General features: G+C 38.7%; 1 protein-coding gene across 15 annotated transcripts in view; it reads right to left on the bottom strand.

Moving 5' to 3' along the window:
- fbrsl1 (fibrosin-like 1) overlaps window positions 1–23,139 on the bottom strand; it is a 1,047,407-nt gene that overhangs the window by 79,271 nt on the left and 944,997 nt on the right. For all 15 annotated transcript variants that reach the window (XM_068054637.1, XM_068054624.1, XM_068054627.1 and 12 more), the window contains one exon: window positions 20,058–20,106. In XM_068054637.1, the coding sequence (XP_067910738.1) occupies window positions 20,058–20,106 (49 nt within the window). The remainder of the gene's footprint in view (window positions 1–20,057; window positions 20,107–23,139) is intronic.

The raw sequence follows: 23,139 nt of genomic DNA, 5'->3' as shown, positions 1-23,139 counted from the left end.
ATGAATTCTGAAACCACTGGAACAAACATCACCAAGAATGACGCAACTTTGTACCAAGTGGTCACAAAGCCAAGACAACACATGACTGCCTGCAAGGATATATACATACACACATGTAGTACTCATTAAAGTTATACATTACACAAAATAGTAGTGCAGTGTGCAAATAATAGATAGACTTTTGAAAGCTACATTTATCCCTTTCTTTAGGGTGGTGAAGCTTTCACAGAAACAAGTTTATTGCTTCTTGACTGTGATAACATTGATTGAACAACATGTTTTTTCAACTGAAAATCCAAGGTGAATGGCCAACTGAAAGGGAGCACCGAGTTCGAAAAAAATAAATAAAAACTAAGTAAATCAAAAGAGTGATCAGGTAACATTACACTTGGGTTAAAAGCCTCTTAGTGTAAGAACAAAGGATGTGAGAGTCGTACAGTTTTGAGGTCCCGAGTTAGAGTAGGACAATACAAAAGTTGGCAATTATGATGAAAACAAAATGTTCAAATATAATAGAGGTATAAATGGGAAGCGTAGTTGCTATGCCAATGAGAAGGAGAGCATTCCTTTACCTGGTCTGGTAATGAAGCGCAGCAAGTAGGCGACAGTTGAGAACAGATGGGAACAGATGGGAAACAGTGAACCCAATATTATTAGATTGAGTTTATGAACACAAAAGGAAAAAAGTTGAGAACAAGATACTTAACCAGAAAAAAGCTAATTAAAATGACATTACAAAGGCACCTTGCTCAGATTAAATGGAAGGCAAATTTACAAATAGAACAGGAAAGGAGAATCTTTAAATATTTAAAGGAGATGGACAGGATACAAAGCAAATACATCCCCAAATCAGTCCAAAAACTGGGATTTTATGGAGATTACTTTAAATTTGAAACTGAAGAAAAATTGTTAGCACTTAACAGGAAAATATTAAAAATGAACGCCAGGACACACACAGAATATACAAGACAGTTATAAAAGTTATATCAGAATGGCTAAAAGGAGTATGAGAGAAAATAAACAAAAAAGCAATAAAAAGGCTCTCTATAAGCATGTTAGTAATACAAAGATAATCAAGGTCTGACTGGGACCACTAAGAGGAAGCAATCTTGTACTTATAGCAAGGAAATGGCAGAGTTAATTGGCTACCCCTTTGCCTCAGCTTTCACAAAAGAGCTGGATATTGGGATTGTAGAACTAGTAGTAGTGGGTACAGTACAGTTAGTGGATGCAATTATTGAAGAGAAATGGTACTAAAATTACTCAAAGCTAAGGTAGATCAAACACAGATTTTTAAAAGGCAGGTCAGAGAATTCTTCAAAGAAAGAATAAAGAGATCACTAAAGCAAATGGGCAAGGCTTATATGGATTTTCAAAAGCATTTGATAAGGTACAATACAAGAACTTGCAGCAAAGGTAATGGCATGGGAAATTATAGGAAATGTTGCAAGTTGCATAGAGAAATTGTTGAAGGGCAGAATGCAAAGAGTAGTAGTTTTGGATAGTTTCACCACTGAAAAGATTGGGTGGCTGGTGTTGCACAGTATACTGTGTTGGGGCTGCTCTCATTTATGATATACTTAAATGATCTAGAATTACTAACTGAAGGACCAATCTCAAAATTTGCTGATTAAACCAAATAGTGAAAAAGATTGCAAAAGACTGCGGGAAAGTTAAGATGAGCGAACAGGATGTACAGATGAATGGCAGATGCAATGCAAGATGAAAAATCGTGAAGGATACATTTTGGAAGCAAGATTAGGAAAACCAAATACATCTGAAATTATGTTAAAATGAAGTAGAGGAGCAAAGGGATCTTGGTGGCCCAATATTATTAGATTATTAAAAGGTAGCACTGCAAGAAGATCAGGCTGTAAAAAGGAAACTAAGCCCTTGCTTTTGTACCTAGAGGCAAAGAATACAAAAAGAAAGTAATATTAAACTAAGGCCTTAATTGGACTGCAGTTGAGGTACTGTATATGGTTTTGGGCATCCCATTAAACAAAGGCTTTAAAAGTAACGGGTAGGTCCAATGTAGATTCACCAGGAAATCACAAAGTATGAAAGAGGCGACAGAGTTTTCAGGACAGACTTGAAAAGAACGTGATAAGGTGATCAGATAAGGATTAAGATAGGGTAAACAGTGATCGTTTTTTTCCATTAGTCAGTGAGGCAGTTATGAGGCAACACAAATTTAAAACAAACACAAAATGCATTAAAGGGAAGGTTTGAAAAATATTCTTTACACAAAGAAAGGTTGTTAAGAAATTCTCTGTTCCAAATGCATTTAGAATCCAAAATTATTTTAAGAGAATTAGACTGTTGCTGGAAAAAGAGGAATATCAATGGGGAGCAAGGAGGAGAGGTGACTCATGTGAAGACATCATCTCCTGTGTTATTACATGCTGTGATTCTATAAATATCCAATAAATTTATTCAGCAGTCTTGCCAATTACATGCAAAATTCCCATGAATTGAGGACATTTCATTCTGCATTGTACACATTGCTGAAGCTCGCATCATTCTAACAGTAAATTGCTAGAGGTGTAAAATCTTGTGATTACTTATAGGACTGCACTCAAAACAGGAGAGAAAAAGCATTTTGTCAACAAATTTAAATCATACAAAATAATATTGCATTTTGAACTGAAAGCAAAATGGGCTAAGATACCATGATTTGATTAGACTAAAAATAAAAATCACATTCTGTCTAGAGAAGACATCCAAATGAGTTCAGCGCAACGGAAAAAGGAAGGAACCAGAATCTTTTCTGCAAATTATTACTTCAAAACTGAATTGCAATGCAGTCTAATTAGATCGATCATGGAATCCATGGCAGCACAGAACTCTCAAATCAAATAGGCAGCCTTTCCTTAGTCTTTTCCCAGGGTGCCTTTACGTCTGCAATGTAATTTAAATCTGAACACTTTCACTAACAAACCTACAAGGGAAAGAGTTTCAACCTGTTCAAGGGGTTCCAGAAAAAGAGTTAAAACAGACACTGATGTGAAAGGCGATGCAAAATTGCAAATTGCATCCCATAACAAGACAGGCAAAGTTCAGGCAGAGAGGGCAACCATATCCACTTTCAATCAATAAACACACAACATCTGGTTGAAACATGAGTGGCCCAGAGATCGCTCCCTTCCACTCTTTGAAACAGTTACCTTGACCTGTCAAATTACTTGGCAGTTCCTGATATGATCTTATGTAGGTTAGCAGTTCTGTACAGAAAGGGGGCTCAGTTGCTTTGTCCAGAGGGAAGTCCTAATGGATATTTACAGAGTTTTAGACAGCTTAGTATTGACTTTTTGTCAACTCGTCCTTCCAAAGCAAGCCTTTAGACAAGGGATCAGAACTGGATTTTAAATTTTTAAAAAAAGCAATGCTGCTTGAAAGAGGAAATCACCATGAGTACAGTACATCCCATTCTTCAAGATGTTACCTTCCATTTGCTATTTTCTTTAAAAGCAAAGTCACTTTGAAGGAGGAATTTTACTATGCACGTGCAGAGCACTGTTAAAAGGACCAAACAACCAATCACACTAAACATACTGAACAGCTCAGGAGGTATCCCAGACAGCCAAGCTCACCACTGGCTCAAGATCTCTTCCCACATCATTTGCCAACATATTTTACACAATTATGCAAAATCCCCATACATACAGGACACACCCGGTTCAGTTCTAGAGCCATATACAAGAAAGACTTAGAGAAAGGCGGGAAAGATGAACTATATGGGATGAACATTTAGCGCTAGTAACATCATAAAACTGTACTACTGCCTTCTCTTTTCAATCTAGGTTGAATCCTGCATGTTGGGCTCTTCATTAAGACTCTGGGTTTAATAAAAAGAATGTCTGATGAACAATTACTGCAGAGGCCAAAATAGCCCAATATAGAGTCATATCTTTGAATAAAACTAAGACTCGCATATATACATACTGCATCACATAGGTCTGAAACATTCCAAAGTTCTTCACATATAATGAATTACATTGCTGCACAACCATTACATTCTTGTGAAAGGAAATTACTTATGCAGTCAAAGACAGCCACCATTTTGCACAGCACGATTCTACAAACAGCAAAAGGATTGAAGACTGGTTAATCTATATTTTGAGTGATACTGATTGAGGCAGCAATATTAGTATGACACTTGAAAATCTCCTTCATCTGTAACATCCATCTGAACCATCAGAACAGGCAAACATCTCATCTGAAGTCAGCACCCCGGCAATTCAGCACTTCTTCATTTAGGTGTCAGCTGTGGCTCAGTAGGTAGCTTTCTTGCCTGAGTCAGACAGTTGTGGGTTCAAACTTCACTTGAGACTGGAGTACAAAATACAGGCTGACACTACAGTGCAGTACCGATGGAGTGCTGCCAGGTTGGAAGTGCCATCTTTCAGATGAGCTGGTAAACTGAAGCCCTGCATGCCCTCTCAGATGGACATAAAAGATTCCATTGCACTACTCTGAAAAAAGTAGGGGAGTTCTCCTCAGTGGCCTGACTAATATTTATCCCTCAACCAACATTACTAAAACAAATTATCTCGTCTTGCTGGGCTTATCTTCACATTCTTTTTTGAATAAGGGTGTAACATTTGCAATTCTCCAGGCCTCTGGTATCATCAGAGACTAGGGAAGAATGGAAAATTATGGCCAGTGCCTCCGCAATTTCTACTTTCACTTCCCTCACTATCCTTGGATGCATCTCATCTGGCCAGGGTGCTTTATCAACTTTAAGTATAGACAGGCTATCTAATAACTCATCAATCTTAAATCCTTCTAGGGCATTAATGACCTCCTCTTTCACTGTGGCCTGGGTAACATCTTATTTCTTGGTAAAGACAGATGCAAAATATTCATTTAATACCTCAGCTATTCCCGCTGCCTCCAAGCGTAAATCCCCCTTTTGGTCCTTGATCGGCCCTATTCCACCCTTTTACTATTTATATGCTTATAGAAGACTTGGGGATTTCCTTTTATGTTAGCTGCCAGTCTCTCTTCATACTCTCTCTTTACTTCCTCTCCTTGCTGGGGCATGTTTCCATGGCAACCAGGCACACTCCAATACCTCATACAAACGGCCATTCGTGAAAAGCAAGCCTAGATGGTGAGCACTGGTTGTCTATTCAATCACAAGACAACTATAGTTGAGCCCAATCCTATCCCCGAGACATCCACATTGTCATGAGTTTTTTTTTTAAAACCAGCAGGTCTGTGTGCCTTTGAGAATGAGAAAAAAAGACTTTGAGGACATTGATTGCTGAACTGAGTGGATCATAGACTGCAAGGCAATTTGTATCCAAGCAACTGAGCAGAGGAAGATTTACAACAGTCTTGTGACTTGGACTGTGGAAAGCTCTTACTTTCAGTTCTGCAGAATGTGAAGCAGACCAGGGAGCTGGACGAGCAGCTAGCAGTGATTTGCTGATAGACCATAGAAAAAGACCTATCCTCTCTGAAAATAAGCTTTGCATTTCAAGGAAAAAGTGCTACATTTAGGGTGTAGTTTTGACCTGCTTGAAGAGAGAGAAAAGACCCAAAGAAAGAGGAGTTGCTACACTCTGTGGAAAAACACCGCTTTGGAGAAAGGAAGCCTTGTGTTTTGGGGTGTGGCAGATTGCTGTTGCCTCCAGTCTCAAGAATCCTGCCTCAAGAGTGAGTTCTGTTGCTTTTTGTGTTGTTTTTGGAAGATCGTGACATCTCAAGAAAGTTTCTGTTAGATTGCTACTTTAAAATTTAAGTAGACCTGTTGCTACACCTGAAGTTGAAAGATCTGTGTGACGTCTGCTGCAGAGAAATTGCCTTGAATGCCTACCCATCACAGACTGTTTATCGAACTCACCTGGAGAGACATCGAGTGGCATCCGACTATTTGACTCTGGAACACCTCACTAATCCGGACATCCTACCAGACTCTGACAAACAATTATTTTATTGTTCCTAAGAAACAGAACTTAACTCACCTTTTTTCACTGGTTAACCAGTTTTTGAATGTATGTGTGTGTGCATGAGGGTTAGGAAGAATATGGAGTTATAAAAAAAACTTGTTCATACATGTAGATTTCTCATTATTGTTTAAAACTTGGTTTATTAATAGTTATTTTTTGTTGTTGTTTAATGAAACCTGGTTTGGCATGCTTTATTCTGGGGGATAAATGAAGTGTTTAAGTTGGCTTATTTCCAGTAGATGGAAACTTTACTAATATGCTGTGACCTGTGGAGTAGTGGGACTGAATTAACAGTGCATTACTCCTGCCTTGATCGTTAACAACTTGAGCAATTCCAGCAGCACATGCTGCACAACTATTAGGAATGGATATCCTAATGCTATCATGGCAAAAATGAGACAAGTGATTGAACATAGAGACCTTCCTGTCTGTATGGCTCAGTTATGCTAACCATTTGAACAAATGTTGTACAAATATATTCCAAGTTGAAGCTGATGCAATGTCAGAAACAAATGGATCAAATCAATCCTAAAGCCACTTGCACTCTTCTTGTCTGGGCACGGTAGTTGGTCATATGATCTGGCAAGATATGCTCTTAAATAGTTTGTCAATATGATCAGATAAATACATACAGCAACTTGGGAGTACAGGGCCTATTGCATTCTTTCCCTTCCTCCGTCCAATTTTCTTGTTACCCTGTCCTTGTTAAAGGGAATGACTCATGCTGGTATTTGCTTCCACAGGTGTTAGCTGCTATCCAGTACCATGCCAAAACTGTAAATCTTCTTGCTTGAGCCTGCATAATGAATGTTAAACTATTCAATTGTGAAAGACTGCACAGATGAGTACCAAATTGTCAGGCCTAACAAATTGACACTACTGGCAGAGATGATGGTATAACAAACAGGTAGCAGGAATCACAAAGTGCTGGAAATACTCAACAGGTCTGGCAGCATCGGTGGAGAGAGAAACAGAGTTCATGTTTCAAGTCCTGATATTAACTCTGTTTCTCTCTCCACAGATGCTGCCAGACCTACTGAGTATTTCCAGCACTTTGTTTTTATTTCAGATTTCCACCATCTCCAGGATTTTGCTTTTATTTTAACAGGAATCACAGGATTTCCTGCACCCTCCCTCACCCAGCCCGCTAGCTTTGGGGATGGTGTGGTCAAAAGTAACACATCCCTACTACCACCTTGGCTGAGATCAGCTAAAACACCACAGATCAAGGCCTGAACTTGGCAATCACCACATATGAAAGGTTTATCTACTGTGTGGTACACTTACCCACCTACCATGAGTTTTTGGTCACATGCTCAACCTACATTTCATCTTGTTGTTGTAAAAACAAGGCAATTTCACGTGGAATTTCAATTCAGGTGTGAGCACAGCTGAATTGTTTAATGAAATGCCTCTTCCACCAACTGGAACAGTCAAAATTACAGTACTGGATAATAATGAAAGGAAAGTAACTTAAGGTGCTGGAATTCTTATGTAGGATGTGGAATGGGAAGTAATGTATTGGCATGTGAAGTAAACTAACCTGATGTTACCCTGACAGCATCTCCCAACCCCAAGGACTTTTGTCACCAAGAAGGACAAGAGCATCAGGATTGAGAGTACACCAACACTTGTGAGTCATACACCATCCCGACTTGAACATATGCCACTGTTTCTTCAAAGTGCTGGTCAAATCTTGGAATTCCATACTATCACCACTCTACAGTTAGCACTGCAAGATTTGCAGACATTCAGAGGGAAGGGCCACCATCATGTTACGGCAACTAGAAATGGGCAATAAATGTGCTTTTGGCACCCAGCACTGCCCACATCCAGACCAAAAAAACAACTTTTTTTAAACTCTAGTTTTTGGTTACAGTATTTTTGTCTATCGCAATAGGGAATGTGCAACTACCACTGGATTGATTTTTTTTTTAAAAACACATCAATGCACAATTTCAGAAATGCAATGAATAATTCAACTCACATTTCGCCTGAATACAGAAAGCTGTTTAAGGGAACCAAATTGATAACGGCCAAAATTGTCAAATTCAATTAAGGCAATTGTAATGAGATCATATTGATGATGTGCTGTCACAATGGAGGGAGGGAAAGATTGTAGACAGATTGTAACGTTCCAAGTAAATCCCCAACTCTACATATACTTTTGACAAATTCTGTTTAAAGTTCAAAACCTGCGCTTTACATTTTCTCCCATTTTGCATGAAATGTTGCATTCAGTGAATGATTCAGATGAAATGTTCCATGTAGGCTGAATGACTGAGATGAAACATAGCATACACTTTCACAGGAAGAATCCATCAACAGAAATGCAGAAACACAGACTGAAGCTGTTGGCATTTTTAAGTTATCAATATTTTACTTGGGATCAACTGACAGAATTATAAACACTAATATTCAGCATCTGATTTATTTCAAAGAGCTTTTCTTCCCCAAACAAAAAAAAGCATGGCAGAGGTTTTCAAACTGTGGTTCCCAAGGTAGAGAAAAGTTTGAAAACTCCTGTTACAGGGAACAGTGAACACATCAGGTGTGACCTGAACAGCATTTACAGACACTGAAAAATCCAACAGCTGAAATTTTTGCTCTCGTTCTTCAGTTTTTTATGCTTAAGGAAAGCAAATGATAAGATCTAACATTCAAATCTTTTCTGTAATTCACTTCCTAATATTATAGCAATTGTTGTGTTAGTTTACAAAACTTTCCTTCTGCACTTTCTCCACCCCTCTGGATTTGTTTCATTTAGTTCTCTCCTAAATGTGGAATATGCTGCTGCCACTGAACACCAAATTGTTCAACTGTGAGAATTAGTATAGCCAAACCTGATAATATTCTCACTCTCTGATTTTCAGTCCCTGGTGGGGAAATGGCTGCTTTAAGTTTTCTAGCTCTCTCGATATCATGGACAAGTTGTGTAGGAATGGCGAGTGAACCTGCATTTGCATTCTCTGCCAAGCACACTGGGAACACCAATGTGCTCGGCCACCCACTTAAATGACCTGCTGTTCGAATATGACCTTTTTATTTGGCAGATTTTGTAATCCAGTGCTTCATTCCCTAAACAAAGAAGTTTCACAATTAAACCTTACAACAAAAAGAAATCTAAAGACCCTGATTCATATCAATGAGCACTTGCTAACATATAAGATCACAGTGCAATTTTAAGATTGTATTGTCAGCCATAATTAATTTTAAATGTCACATGATTCCAGTTATATTTTTGTGTCAAAATCAGTAATTTAACAGCTTTACACTATTTTATTTCAATATTGTGATTTATTCTTCGATGGGGGACATTTAACTAACTTCAACTCGTTACACACAGTTCTTCAAAAATACATAGAATGCCAATTTTGCAGATTTGAAGGTTGTAAAATTGAAAGCAAAGTTATTTGAAGTTGTTTGAAGAGCCACAGCTCTATGAATCAGAATGGCACAATATGGAAAAGACTCAAGTTCGAGGTGTGTGCACACAGGTAGCAGTGCAGTGGATTTATAGCACAGAACTGATGAATACCAGGACAGGTTTACAAGTTATGAACAAGACATCACCACATGTCGCTCACCACAAGATTCTAGACAATAAGACACCTAACAGAACAGTACGTGGTGTAGGATCAACATTCATATTTTTAATGCCAGAAATTTTATTTTTGGTGTAAATTGCTATTTTTGGATAATTAACCTTTTATTTAGTTGACTCAGATCAGCAATTGCAAAGTGCCAGCATACAGTTCTCAATAATACACAAGTGCTTCTGATATGTCTGTCTTTTTCCTTGACCGAGGATTCCCCTCCACTATGGTTGACAGGACTTTCAACCATGTCTGGTCCATTTCCTATTTTTGCTCTCACCCCTTCCGCTCCCAGAACCACAATAGGGTTGCCCTTGTCCTCACCTTTCACCCCACTAGCCGCCATAGTCAATGGATTATTCTCTGCCATTTCTGCAACCTCTAGTGCGATGCCATTATCAAACACATTTTCTCCTACCTGCTCAACATTCTGAAGGGACTGTTCCATCCACGACACCCTGGTCCAATCCTCAATCACTCACAACACCCTCACCCCTACCCACAAGTCCAAGAGATGTAATACTTGTTCTTTTACCTCCCTTCTCCCAACCCTCCAAGGCCCCAAACACTCCTTCTACATGAAACAGTTGTTCTGGTCAGTTTAGCATACTGTATTCACGGCTGACAATATGGTGGTCTCTATATTAGGCAGACCAAATGCAGACTTGGGGTCCGCTTTGCGGGACACCTCTGTTACAGTCTGCAAGCATGACCCCAAGCTGCCGGTTGCCTGTCAATTTAATTCCCTGTTCTAGTCTCTGTCCTCAGCCTTCTACTATTCCAATGAAGCTCAATGCAAGCTCGAGGACCAGCACCGCATCTTCCGATTATAGACACTTTACAATCTCTGAACTCAACAGTGAGTTCAACAATTTTAGATCATAACCTCTGCCCAACCATTTTTTTTGTATTTGGATGGCGGCTGTTGATGATCCTGCTTTTCACATTTACACTTCCTCTAGTCCAATCTTTGTTTCTTTACTTATTCCGTTACCATCTCCTTCTGCCTTCCACCATGATCCCTTTTGTCAATAAATCTCTCCTGATCACAGACCTTTCCTTTTGTTCTTTCCCTGCCTCTGTATATGCTTAAAACCTGTTACATTTTTAATTTTATCCAGTTATGACAATAGGTCATTGACCTGAAACATTAATTCTATTTCTCTCTCCGCAGATGCTGCCAGATTTTCCAAGTGTTTCCAGCATTTTCTGTTTTTGTTTCACTTTTCCAGCATCTGCAGTATTTTTGTAAGTGGCTAAGTTTGCTTGGTAAAACAGACTTCTGTTGCAAACAATTGAGAAAAGAGAATAATGAAATACAAAGCTTGACATCTCTAGCAAACCAAATATTTAAAACTAGATGTGAATTTCAAAGTACTTAGCATGCACCTAGAGGTAATGAAATACTCATGCCCCGAACCACAATCACTTCTCAATTATGCTTTTGGTGAACCATTTTATTTGGTTTTTAATGTGCTCGGATGTAATGTTGCAGGACCAGGGAATTTTAAAATAAGTGCACCCACGCACTCTATAGAACTCTTAGTACCTCATGCACTCATACGTAACCATTAGCAGCAATTACACAAGGTTACTGCTGAATGATAAGGCCTAAATTAATTATGTCCAGACTTGTTTTATCAAATAGCCACATCACATTTACAGACAAATGTCATTTACGGTTTGTTACTCCAACTCAAGTTTCGCTCTCTATTTTACCTGGAAGTATAGAGATCTGCAATAAATGGCACCAATGCACAATTCTAGCAGTTCTCTGAAGTGAAGACATCTCATAAGAGCAGCAAAGTGTAATGGCAGAATGGTGAGACATGAACTCTTACATGCTGAGCTGTCAATCTCTAAGCAGAAGCCAGACACTTTGGGCAGGGGAACTACAATTTCAGCAAAGGAAATGGCTACTTTTTTTTTCTTCAACAATTAACTTATATGGAGCTCAAATCCTTCCCCAATTACCAATTTGTTCTTCTGCTCAAGGCATCGATTCCTCGTTGGGTTTCATTCCACAGGCATGGACATGCTCTGACACCTTGCCTAAGCGGCCATTATGCAAGTGTGAATCTCAACAGTGAGTGTTGACAGGAGGCAAATATCTTTGTTTGACACCTACACTTTCACAATTCCAGCAAGGGCTGCTGCATAGCAATGGGGAGTGTGAGCCCTCAGCTGACCTTTCCTTCCCTAATCCTGGTAATGGGGAGGGTGGTACAACTGAACACAGACTGAGAGTCAAAACATAGGAGATTCCTGGTATATTTAAGGCAGAGTGTAGTTCAATCCTTAACCATGCCATCACCACAATGCATGTTGTACATCCCACAAGCATTAGCTGCTGTCCTCCCTAGCTTAACCTCCTTGAGCCCCACAAGCCTCAAATCTGCACTCCTCTAATTTTGGCCTCTTGGGTATTCCTGATTTTAATTACTCCACCATTGATGGTTGTGCCTTCAGTTGCCTAGGGCTTAAGTTCTGGAACACCCTCCCTGCCTCACATTCCTCCTTAAAGATACTCCGTAAAATCTACCTCTATGACCAAGCATTTGGTCATCTAGCCTAATATTTCCTTATGTGGGTCGTTGTGTCATATGTTTTGTAATGCTCTTGTGAAGAGCCTTGGGACATTTAACACATTATAGGTGCTAGATAAATATAAGATATTGTTGTCCTCTGCAGTAATTTCTCAACATTGATGGGAATGATCGACAAATTCAAGAAACCTCTTCTAATACAAAACTTAAATTTAAACATAATACCAGTTCAACATTACTCCATGACTGTTCTATCCTGAGGACCTCTGACATATCAAAATGTTCACTTTAGGAATTTATGCAGAACTTATTACAATCCTCAGCAATGATGGATAACTGAGAGCGATTAAACTGTAAGAATGCAGATCAAAATAGTTTGCAACTATTTAGCTCCTGGTCAGTTTGGTATTTGCTCAATCCTGGAGTGGGTTTGACAGGATGGATGCCATCAGCGTGTGCACCATCTCCTTGGTGCATGAAAACATTGGTGCAAAAGGATACAACACAGCTGAGGTTGGCTGCAGAGAAATTCCATTTTTAACATCTAAAACACAGATCACTCGAATACATTATGCCCAAGACAAAGGGACCAATAGTTTTAAGCTCCGACCTTACAAGAGAGAGATAATGAAACTGTGACTTTTAAGTAAACTTTGGCAGTTGCGTGTCAAAAGAGAGGGGGCAGGCCCCTGATGTCTTGGTACGAGAGCTTAGAAATTACATTATTTTGCCTTTTAGATGCTCTGGTTAAAAAGGGAGTTGCAGCTCTACAAGTTTAAACTGTCCAAATACAGCCATATAAATCACCTCTTAAAGGCTACATAATGCAATGACTTCAGCAATGTTACTGAAAGTTTGCGATGATCTGGAAGCAGGGACATAAACTTATAAAATATAATAGCTGCATCCATTATCAATAAATATTAGGATAATGTTCCAACTTCACATTACCAGTAAGAAGCTTGCCCAAAGGAAGTCATTATTTAGAAGTCTGGGGACCCACTGTGTACAAGTTCTCCAATTTAAATGGAAAATAATCCCATATAAACCTCCACCTCTCTAGCCCTCTTTTCTTTAAGATGTGCCTTAAAATCTAACTCTTTGATCAAGCTTTTGGACATTTGGCCTCATTATGTGTGTAATATCTCCTTTGTGGCTCGATGTCAAATTTTGCTCCATTGCACTTCTGCAAAGCACTTAGGATGTTTTAAAGATGCTATATAAATGCAAGTTGCTTTTGTTGTTGGTCCGGTTATGAAAATGACAATCGTCTATTGCTTATATTTGAACTAGTTTGCATAAATCACCTCAAAAATTCAGCCAACACCTTCCAGTAAAATGACAGGCCCAGCAACATTAAGTCATAAATAAAATACAAAACACCTCTGGCACTGTGTATTCATACCAAACACTTGCTATGACACCACATCAGAAAATGTTAAACCTCCTTACTGGATGAGATCAAGTTTCAGCATTGAGCTGCAGCAGTTTCTTTATATAGATGGCTGATCAAATGCTCAATGTTTCAATAATTTATATATTTCCATATTTCTCCTCCAGGTGGCTTGACAACCATGAACTGCCTTCCCCAATAAATTTCCCTCATAACATGCATGCTGAGAAATGTAAATTCGCGAAAGTCACTGGCAATAGACAAGATTGCTGACTGTTTGAACTTAAAAATTCAGCAAGGTAGTTTCTAACAAATTTGACCCGATGTGTATTTTGCAGCTTTCTCCTCCCCCTCTCCTGAAGCCACCGATTGTTGCTGTAGTATAGTCCCTGCAGCTTGAGAGTGTTTCACACAAGGGACCATTCATATGTGAACCATGATTAAGAAAGTCAACAGACTACTAGCCTGTGAAGGGCATAAAAGCAGAACCCAAATCTTTCTTCATCCAAAGTCCACACATGTGCACTTTTGTGCAGGGGCCACTACTCCAGGAGTGATGAGATCAGCTAACTCAACACGAACCAGAAGCTGAACTTGAGATTTTCTGGCTTGTGTGCCATATCACATGACAAATTTGCCTACTGATGCATTGGAGGAGTTGGCAGTTTTTAAGTCACATTCAGTTGTTTTTTTAAATGGAGAGAGATTGGAAAATGTTGGTATTCAGAGGAACCTGGATGTTCTTGTACATGAAGCACAGAAAGTTAACATGCAGGTATAACAAGCAATTAGGAAAGTAAATGGTATGTTTGTAATTAAGGAATATGGGAATAGGACAGGAATGTGGAGTTGAGGTAGATGATCAGCCATGGTCACACTGAATGGCAGAGCAGGCCCGAAGGGCTGAGTGACCTACTCCTGCTCCTATTTCTAGAAAACAATGCTCTATAGATAGAATCATGGACTATTGCTTTGTGTGTTACATTGATAGCTGTAATGTTTCCCTTCCAAACTTCATTGGTAATCAATCTGGTCAGTATTCATTTTGTTTGAATTAAAACAATACTTTCTTAACCTTCAAGCTTCTGCTAGGCTTTCAGATAGTTCATCCAATTTAATTTGCTTCTCTGGTTGTCAGTTTCAACATGCCTTATTCCCCAGGCACCCACACTAGATACCTGAATGAGCACATCAACAAAGTATATGCATTGCCAAGAGGTTGCTGGAAGAAACTGAATGTTCACTTACAAATCTATCAACCCATTTCCCTTTGGAGCACTCAATTTCTGTTGACATTGTTCCAGACAGGCTCGGGAATACTTTAAAGCAATTATTACGGATGTAAGAATACAAAAGTGAACACTTATCATGAACACAGTGCAGGTGAGAACACGAAATGCCACTCAGCCCAGGTAACTCACCCCGTCATTTACATCAACACACCAGACCCACTTTTATCTCACTCACACCACAGCCCCCCCACTCCCACAACTATCTCTGCACCAAACTTATATAGCTTCAGTTCCTTCCTGCTGAATTCCATTCCCTTTTTGAATATTTCACCCAGTCAGCATTGATGAATGGCCATTGTGTCCTAGATTAAGCATGGAACAAGTTTATAGTTTACAAAACTTTAACAAGGTTTATCGTTTACTTACTTTATTCTTCTTTAGTATTAAAATGGACAATAAAAATCTCTACATCTAACCCACTGACACCACCTTGATCTTGAACTAAAATTACTGATAGCTTTGTAGTTTAGTAATATTATGTAATTATTTAGGCAGCACAGTGCCAAGAAGTGGTATAGATTCAGGTTTCCAATTTCCTTACCCTTCCTTAATCGAAAATGGGAGATACAAATAGTACAGCTTTTTGTAAAAGGAAAACTAATGCAATACCAACATTTTTAATGAAACCTCTGCTCTGGTTACTGTTAAAAATAAAATCAGTTTACAAATATCTTCTCAAAATGAACATATATTTTTAGCACTGACACACATGGAAATGCACCATCAAAATGGAGAAAATACAGAAGGTCATACCTGCTGTATTCACCCAGGGTATAAGCAAAACATGTTGGGTTGGTAGGTTTAATGGAAACAATTAAGAATGGCTTAAAATGCCATCTGTGTATAAGCATCATAATCCTCTAAGCTTCCCAGGTCTACTCCAGTTGATACAGTAAACATTCAATTCAATACACTTTCTGAAAATGCACTTAATACTGTGGGTCAAAATTAATCATAGCTGTGAGGCACTATTCACAAAAAAACTTGTATGTTCAAGCTAGGCAGAGGCTCGTAGGTTTTACCAACACCAATTCACATTAGTATTTTGACAAAATAAACTTACTAGCCAATATAGTTTTGCTTCTTTGTGTCCAAAATGTCTAATTTCTAGAAACTATTAAATATGATATTTAGCACAACATACTATGTATATCTAGATCAAGCAGCTGAGTTGAAAAATCAACTGTTTAATTCAGACTTTAACAGTAAACTCATCCACTGTCATGGGGCAAAATATTTCCATTAATGGACACAGGGTTATAATTGGGGGCCAACACCCCTTTCTTTTAACTGACTCTCTACAGATTCTTACATAAAGCTTTTATGATTATAGTGAAGCTTGACCGTTTCTCCCTTCAGGCTACATATTTCATGATTTGAAAAGGCTTTAGAACTGTCCCAAAGGGGGAAAGCAGAGCTCGGTTATGGGACAAAAAGAAAATACCCTCCGGTGGTCCACATTCTTGCCAGCGACATGACTTCCAGGCAAGCCAGCACATTCTGTTAACAGAGCAGGAAGAGTAAAACCAACCAGAACCCACAAGGCCTTGAAGACGCTTCCAAAATAATTAAACCGGCAGTATGTTTTACGACTGGTTTTCATAACAAGAATCAGGCTATTTAAACAGTAGACTATTGTACAGTGACTTGAATAGAAACTGCAGCATGAGTCTAAAAAAATTCTGGAATGCACTACCCCTACCAAGACAACAGTTTTTTAAAAAAAAAAACAGTTTTCTTTACCGACACAGATATGTTCCTATTCTGGGTCTGGACTCTAGTTTTTGTCCATCAGTCAGCTGTCTAAAACCACCCATTTCGACTATAACAGAGCAAGGAATGGCTGTGCCACATTTGTCCGCTAGTTGTTAATGATATAAAAGCGATTTGTTTTCATCATAAACCTTTCAACAGTAGTAGGTTTGCTCTGGCTAAAAGCAGAAACAGTAAAAGCTCAACACCATTACCAGGATTAAAAGGGAGACAGTTTACAAAACCACATAGATTAAAATCTGATGACCAAATTAGTATCCAATGCCAATTTTAAATGCAATACATCAGCCTGATTTATATAAAATACCTAAAAGAAATAGCAATTTCACACTAAATTGTATACCAATTCTTTTCTAAAATCAGCACCATTGAAAAACACACAACTGAGCCCTTTGTTCAAACCGCCACAACCATGGAGTATAATTGCTCCTCAACCATTCTCTGATTTAACATTAAAATACCACAGATTGTAAGGAGGGAGAAAAGTAATGAAAATAAAAATTCATTGAAGTCATAAGATAAAGTAGCAGAAACCTCAATTTACTTGGTTAAATAATTAACATTGCAGAATTAAACCAACATTGCAGAAGAAACTGCAGTGACCCCCCCCCCACAAAGACTTCAGCATTCTGCTGACATCTATGTAGAAAATTTGATTTTGGAAAAGGGGAAATACCAGGTATTTTTTTAAAAAAGGCCACATTTTATTAATTTTTAAAAAGCAGCATCACGAGTGACAGAAACCATACTTTGGTCAGTAATACCAAATTTTTAAAAAAACCTTCTTGAATTCTAAAATGATTAATGCCAAGGTTAGAAAATCAGGACTATATTCAAAAGCAGGTTGCTTTCCACATGCTATGTGGTTTACTGTACAAATTTGGTGTGCACTACATTCACGGTCATTTCTGGGATCCTGCTGTGTGAAGATTGGCTGTCATCTTTGACAACATAATGGTTATTCTATTTCATTTGAACCACTTTGAGATGTTTCGCTGATGACCAAAAAAGGAACACCATAAATACAAATATTTCTGATTATTTCTATCCCAAATACATATACTCGGAAGATTTAATTGTGGGCTCGCTCTACAGCGAGCTAATCTCGGATGAGGCAGCAGTTAATAGCGTGGCTAGCACACAAATGCATTGCACCATGGATCCTCCCCCGTACTACAAGCTGTTGATTTTGGCTGTGACATTCTATGGAAATATCAAAAGAAAGCAAAGCAAAACCAAGTATGCTACTGAAGAAAGGAAGCAAGTAAGAAAAATAGCAGCAGGCACGTCACCCATTGTCAATCCCTCACAATTCCTAGCAGTCTGATCAAAAAGCACTTTTGGGGCAGGCTTGGTTAACACAAGAGTTTTTCAGAACAGAAACGGGCTCTTTGGCCCAACGTGTCTATGCCAATGTTTATGCTCCTAATGAGCCTCATCTCACCCTAACTCATCTCAACATATCAGCACAACCTTCTATTTCTTTCGCCCTCATGTACTTATCAGGATCACCATCTCTACCCTCTTGTAAAAGGAATGGTGTTTAGCCTGGGGAGGGTAAAGACCCAACAGGTCGAGAGAAAATAAAAACAGGAAATGGGAAAAGGAGATAGGAAATGGAAGAGAAGCAACTGGACAAGATGCCACAACAATGCAGCCAACAAAAGATATTTGTGAAATAGTAGCACTTTTCAAAATCTTACACCTTAATTGTTCCCAATTGTAAACTAAACTGCCTCACACATCACTTCAGAAATAGTTCCACTTCAAATAAATGGGCTTTCCACAAGATCATTTTTTATTGATATGTTTCATGCTGCTGCAGGGCATTTAATCTCTGCAACATAACTGAAGATTCAGCAAATCAGTTATTTTCTACACTGATTATTCTTACGTGCAACTGCTGGAATTTGTTACATAAGAACGAATTGTTTGGGGGAGGGGAAAACAGACCAAAGGCCCCACAGGAGTTTTGTAACCCCTTACTTTGAAAACAATGTTTGCAGTCAAACAATTTTACATAAAAGAGACAAACCACAAAGCTATTGCTCACCTTCATTGAAATTTAATCAGTGATGTTTTACAGCACATATGTTAATGTTGTCCTTAAGAGCGTTATAATCAAAAAGCACAATAAATTTGAACCTTGCAAAAGACAGACCAAGGATTTCTTCAAATACCAGAAGCTACAAACACCATTAGTTAAACAGCACTTAATGTAGTAAAATGTCCCAATCGGTTTCGCAAGAACATTACCAAAACAAAATTTGACACTGATCCACACAAGGAGGTATGAGGTCAAGTCACCAAAAGTTTGGTCAGAGAGGTTTTAGGGACCGTCTTAGAGGAGAGAGAGGGGTAGAGAGGTGGAGAGGTTTAAGGAAGAATTCCAAAGCTTAGGGCCTAGGCAGCTTAAGGCACGGCTACCAATGGTATACTTGATCCCATAATTCAATCATGCCTGCTTATAAATGCACCCACCTACACACCTTGGACTTCTAACTGCAGCTGTCTAATCATTTTTCTTTTGAAGTCACATTAAAAATTTGTCACAAAAAAAATCTAATATTTGTAAGTCGCATAACATTTACAGTATTTCCTTCAAATTCAAACACTAGGCATTGCAGGTGGTAAACTTCTGACATAAACAACTAATTTTCCAGTCAAAGTTACTAAAGATCTGAGCATTTCAATTTCTGTGGAATTAAAATTTCTCTTGTAAATGTAAGCAGATATTAAACAGCTTTTCCAAACACCACTGTGTTACACTAGCATACTCCAGATTAATGCATTAATGTATTTTGCTTAAATTTGGTGGGCAACCTTGCTTTAAGACCAGAGAAAATGTAGCAATGAGGAAACTTATACAGATTGATGTTAAGAATGTGTTCCTGGCATGGAGCTTTGTCCACAGAGGCTCTGTGCTGAGCTTGCTCATGCTTAACTCAATACAGTTCACAACAGAAATGACACAGTAATATGCGAGATCATTGTAAACATCCCCAAGGTTTAGAGTAATTCAGAGTAAGTTTGAGGGGAAGATGGAAACTGGAGTGTGTTAAAAAGTAGGAGCCACCTGAGCAGATTTTCAACAAACACATCATAATGCTCGAATTGCGCAACATACATGAACAATGCTGACTATCAAGTTGAGCCTGATTATATAATGAGCCAAAATCTGGAAGCAAAATTCTGATCTTAAGATTCAGGTAAGGAAAACAATTATGTCTTTTAAATTTGGATTATAAAGTTGCACAGAATCTGAGAAGTATTTCCTGGACTAGCAGTAAGGTTTTATAGAACAACTTTGAAAGTACACTTCAGGCAATTTGCTAATTCCTACCATTTAAGTATCCCTCAATTAAATGCAGTTTTTTAAATCCAAAAGCAGATGTGAAATAAACTAATTTAGAAAATGTACCTGGGACTTCATTCAGCTCTCTGAATTTTGAGTGTTCTCAAGAATTGAAATTGTGCTCTGAATGAGAAGATAAACATACCTTTACTTGTTGCAGGTGAGAAGAGTTTCTCTGAGCCTACATCTGATGCCTGTGGAAAAAGTGGAAAAGATAGATGTTAAAACTTGAGATTTATATCCAATGCATTACTTGAAAACCACCAGTAGAGGGAAGTGTTTTGCCATCAGAGGCCACAAAATCACGAACAGCACACTTATTTTAAAAAAAATAATAAAGCTGAGAGAATTATCCATTTGCTTGGGTGTAAACGGAAAATGAATTTTTAAGTGAGGAAACAGTTGTGGCCACAACCATGAGGCAGCAGTTCAAGGGCTCTTGAAACAAAAATGCTCTTACACAACTGTTCCAGGTGAATAAACAAAATATGGTAAGGAAAATGAGAATCTGGTTCAATACAAGTGAAGCTCTGACAAATATGTCTTTTAACAGTGTAGAAAGACTGTTGAGTAGAAAACACCCCACAGACCAAACACAAGAAAAATCTGACAATATAGTCATGATCTTTTGCACTGCATGACAAGCAATTTACATTCATTTTGCTAACACTCTCATTGACATTGTCTACCAAAATTGAAAACTTGAATTTGCAGCAGCAAGACACCAGGGGATGTAAAAATATTTTTGTAAACCTTTTGAAAAAGGGAGAAAAAACAAACCTACGTAGCACACGCAAGCCTGGACCGAACTGATGCAGCAGCCAGCAAATTTCTTTGATCCCCTCAGACCTGGCTTACTTTGAGAGTGCCACTTCGTCAATTAACCCCGTCACTTTGATCTAGTCTCCCCTTGGTGCAAGAGGATTGAACTTCCTTCAAGTTTCACATGCCAAGACTTCCCACCAGTCATGAACCTGACTTGTCAGGCTCAGTAAGCCTTTTGTACTCAAAATTGATTTTCAATGAAAACCATCTGTGGTTACGGGACTCTCAAGCAACCCGACTAATGTAAGCAGCTACACATGATTTGCTTCACGCCAATGAGAGGCAGCAAAGAAAAGGATTAACTGATACGTTAAAATGGCATGGGACATTAAAAGCTGCTGCTCTCTAATTTAGGCATAAAGTATAACTTGCCTTCAAGGCTCTTAATCTGCACCATCTATTTTAATAGTAGCTGTAAACACCATGACTCCCAGAAAGCCAATTTAGGACTGCTTAGCTATTATATGTATATAAAAATCTATACAATAGGCAATCTGAGCATTTACTGTTTACACAATACAAGAAACAGCATTCCTAAAAGAAATTCTAGTAATTTATAGTAAAATAATAATTGAATACCCAACTAAAAACACTAGCTCTTACGTCAGTTGGAAACTTGTAGCAAAGTGAGTAAAAATGGCTACATATTAAGAGTGTAAAGAGTGTAAAGTCTATAGACCAGAATTCAACCAAATTTCCCTTCATTCTCTCAACACATAGAAGCTAGAAAAAAATCTTTAGATTGTTTAAGGGTAGTGCATCAAAATGTTGATCAGCTATCCTACCACTACCGTCAGGCCTCAGTGATAATGGTTACTAGCTTGATGCAGCAGAGCTTTGCTTGTGATCAACCCGATTGAAGGGTTACACCATTTACAGTAGCAGCTGGCAGTATATAGTACAATTACAGCATTGCATAATTTAATTCCAACCTGCTTAGTAGGTTTATGGGGAATGATCTCCTTTATACTGTGGTTCTAAGTTCTAGTAGCTGAGAAGCTGCGTCAATTGTGCTTTCGTTACTGCATTAACAGCTACAAGAACAACTTATATTTATATAGAACCTTTAATAAAAAGTCCCAAGCTTTATAAAACAAAATGTGACACTGAAATATTGTGGAAATATTATGTCAAGATGACCAAAGGCTTGGTCCAAGAGCTGGGTTTTAAGGAGTGTCTTAGAGGTGGAAAATGAGGTAGAGGGGGAGAGGTGCAGGGAGGGAATTTCAGAGCTTATGTCCTAGGCAACTGAAGGCATGGTCCTTCAATAGTGGAGCAATTAAAAGCGGGGATGCTCAATAGGCCAGAATTAGAGGAGTGAAGGTACCAGAGGGTTGTGGGGCTGGAAGAAATTACAAAGATAGGGAGGGGCTAGGTCATGGAGGGATTTGAAAACAAGAATGAGTCATAAAATCAAGATGTTGCTTGACCGAGAGCCAATGTAGGTCAGTGAGCACACAGTTGATAGCTCGCCTAAGACACGGGCAGCAGAGTTTTGGATGACCTCAAGTTTATGAAGGGTAGAATGTGGGAGACCAGCCAGGAATGCTTTGGAATAGTCAAGTCTAGAGGTTGTAAAAGTATGAATGAGGGTTTCAGCAGCCAAAGGGCTGAGATGGGGCAAAGATGGGTGATGTTACAGAAGTGGAAATAGGCAGTCTCAGGTGATGGTGCAAATATGTGGTCAGAAGCTCATTTTGGGGTCAAATATGACACCAAGGTTGCGAACAGAATGATTTAGTCGTAGACTGTTGCCAGCGTGAGGAATTGAGTCAGTAGCTAGGGAACGGAGTGTGGAACAAGGATGGAAAACAATGGGTTCAGTCTTTCCAATATTTAATTGGAAGAAATTTCCACTCATCCAATACTGAATGTTGGATAAGCAGTCTGATAATTTAGCAACACTGCAGGAGTCGAGAGAGGTGGTGGTGAGGTTGAGCTGGGTATCGTCAGTGTACATGTGAAAATTAACGCTGTGCTTTTGGATGCTATTACTGAGGGGCAGCATGTAGATGCGAAATAAGAGGGGGCCAAGGATAGATCCTTGGGGGACACCAGTGCGGGGGCGGGAAGATAAGCCATTGCAACTGATGCTATGGCTATGATTAGATAGATAAGAATGGAAGCAGGTGAGAGGAGTCCCACTTTGCTGGATGATGATGGAGACACGTTGGAGGAGGATGTTGTGGTGAAGAGTGTCAAAGACTGCAGAAAAAGTTGAGAAGAATGTGGAGGGATAATTTACCTACACGGTAAAGAATCACTTCCACAGCATTCATTCCCATCTTCATTTTGAAGTGAGCCATTGAACTCCATACATCAAAATTAGCTGCAACGGTCATCTTCAGGTCATGAAAATTGGTGATTATGCACATGTGTACTGTACACATGGCACCTGTAAA

The sequence above is a fragment of the Heterodontus francisci genome, chromosome 23, assembly GCF_036365525.1.
Source record: "Heterodontus francisci isolate sHetFra1 chromosome 23, sHetFra1.hap1, whole genome shotgun sequence".
Lineage (NCBI taxonomy): Eukaryota > Metazoa > Chordata > Chondrichthyes > Heterodontiformes > Heterodontidae > Heterodontus > Heterodontus francisci.
The sequence above is the reverse complement of the archived record's forward strand: the minus strand, read 5'-3'. Positions and strand labels throughout refer to the sequence as shown.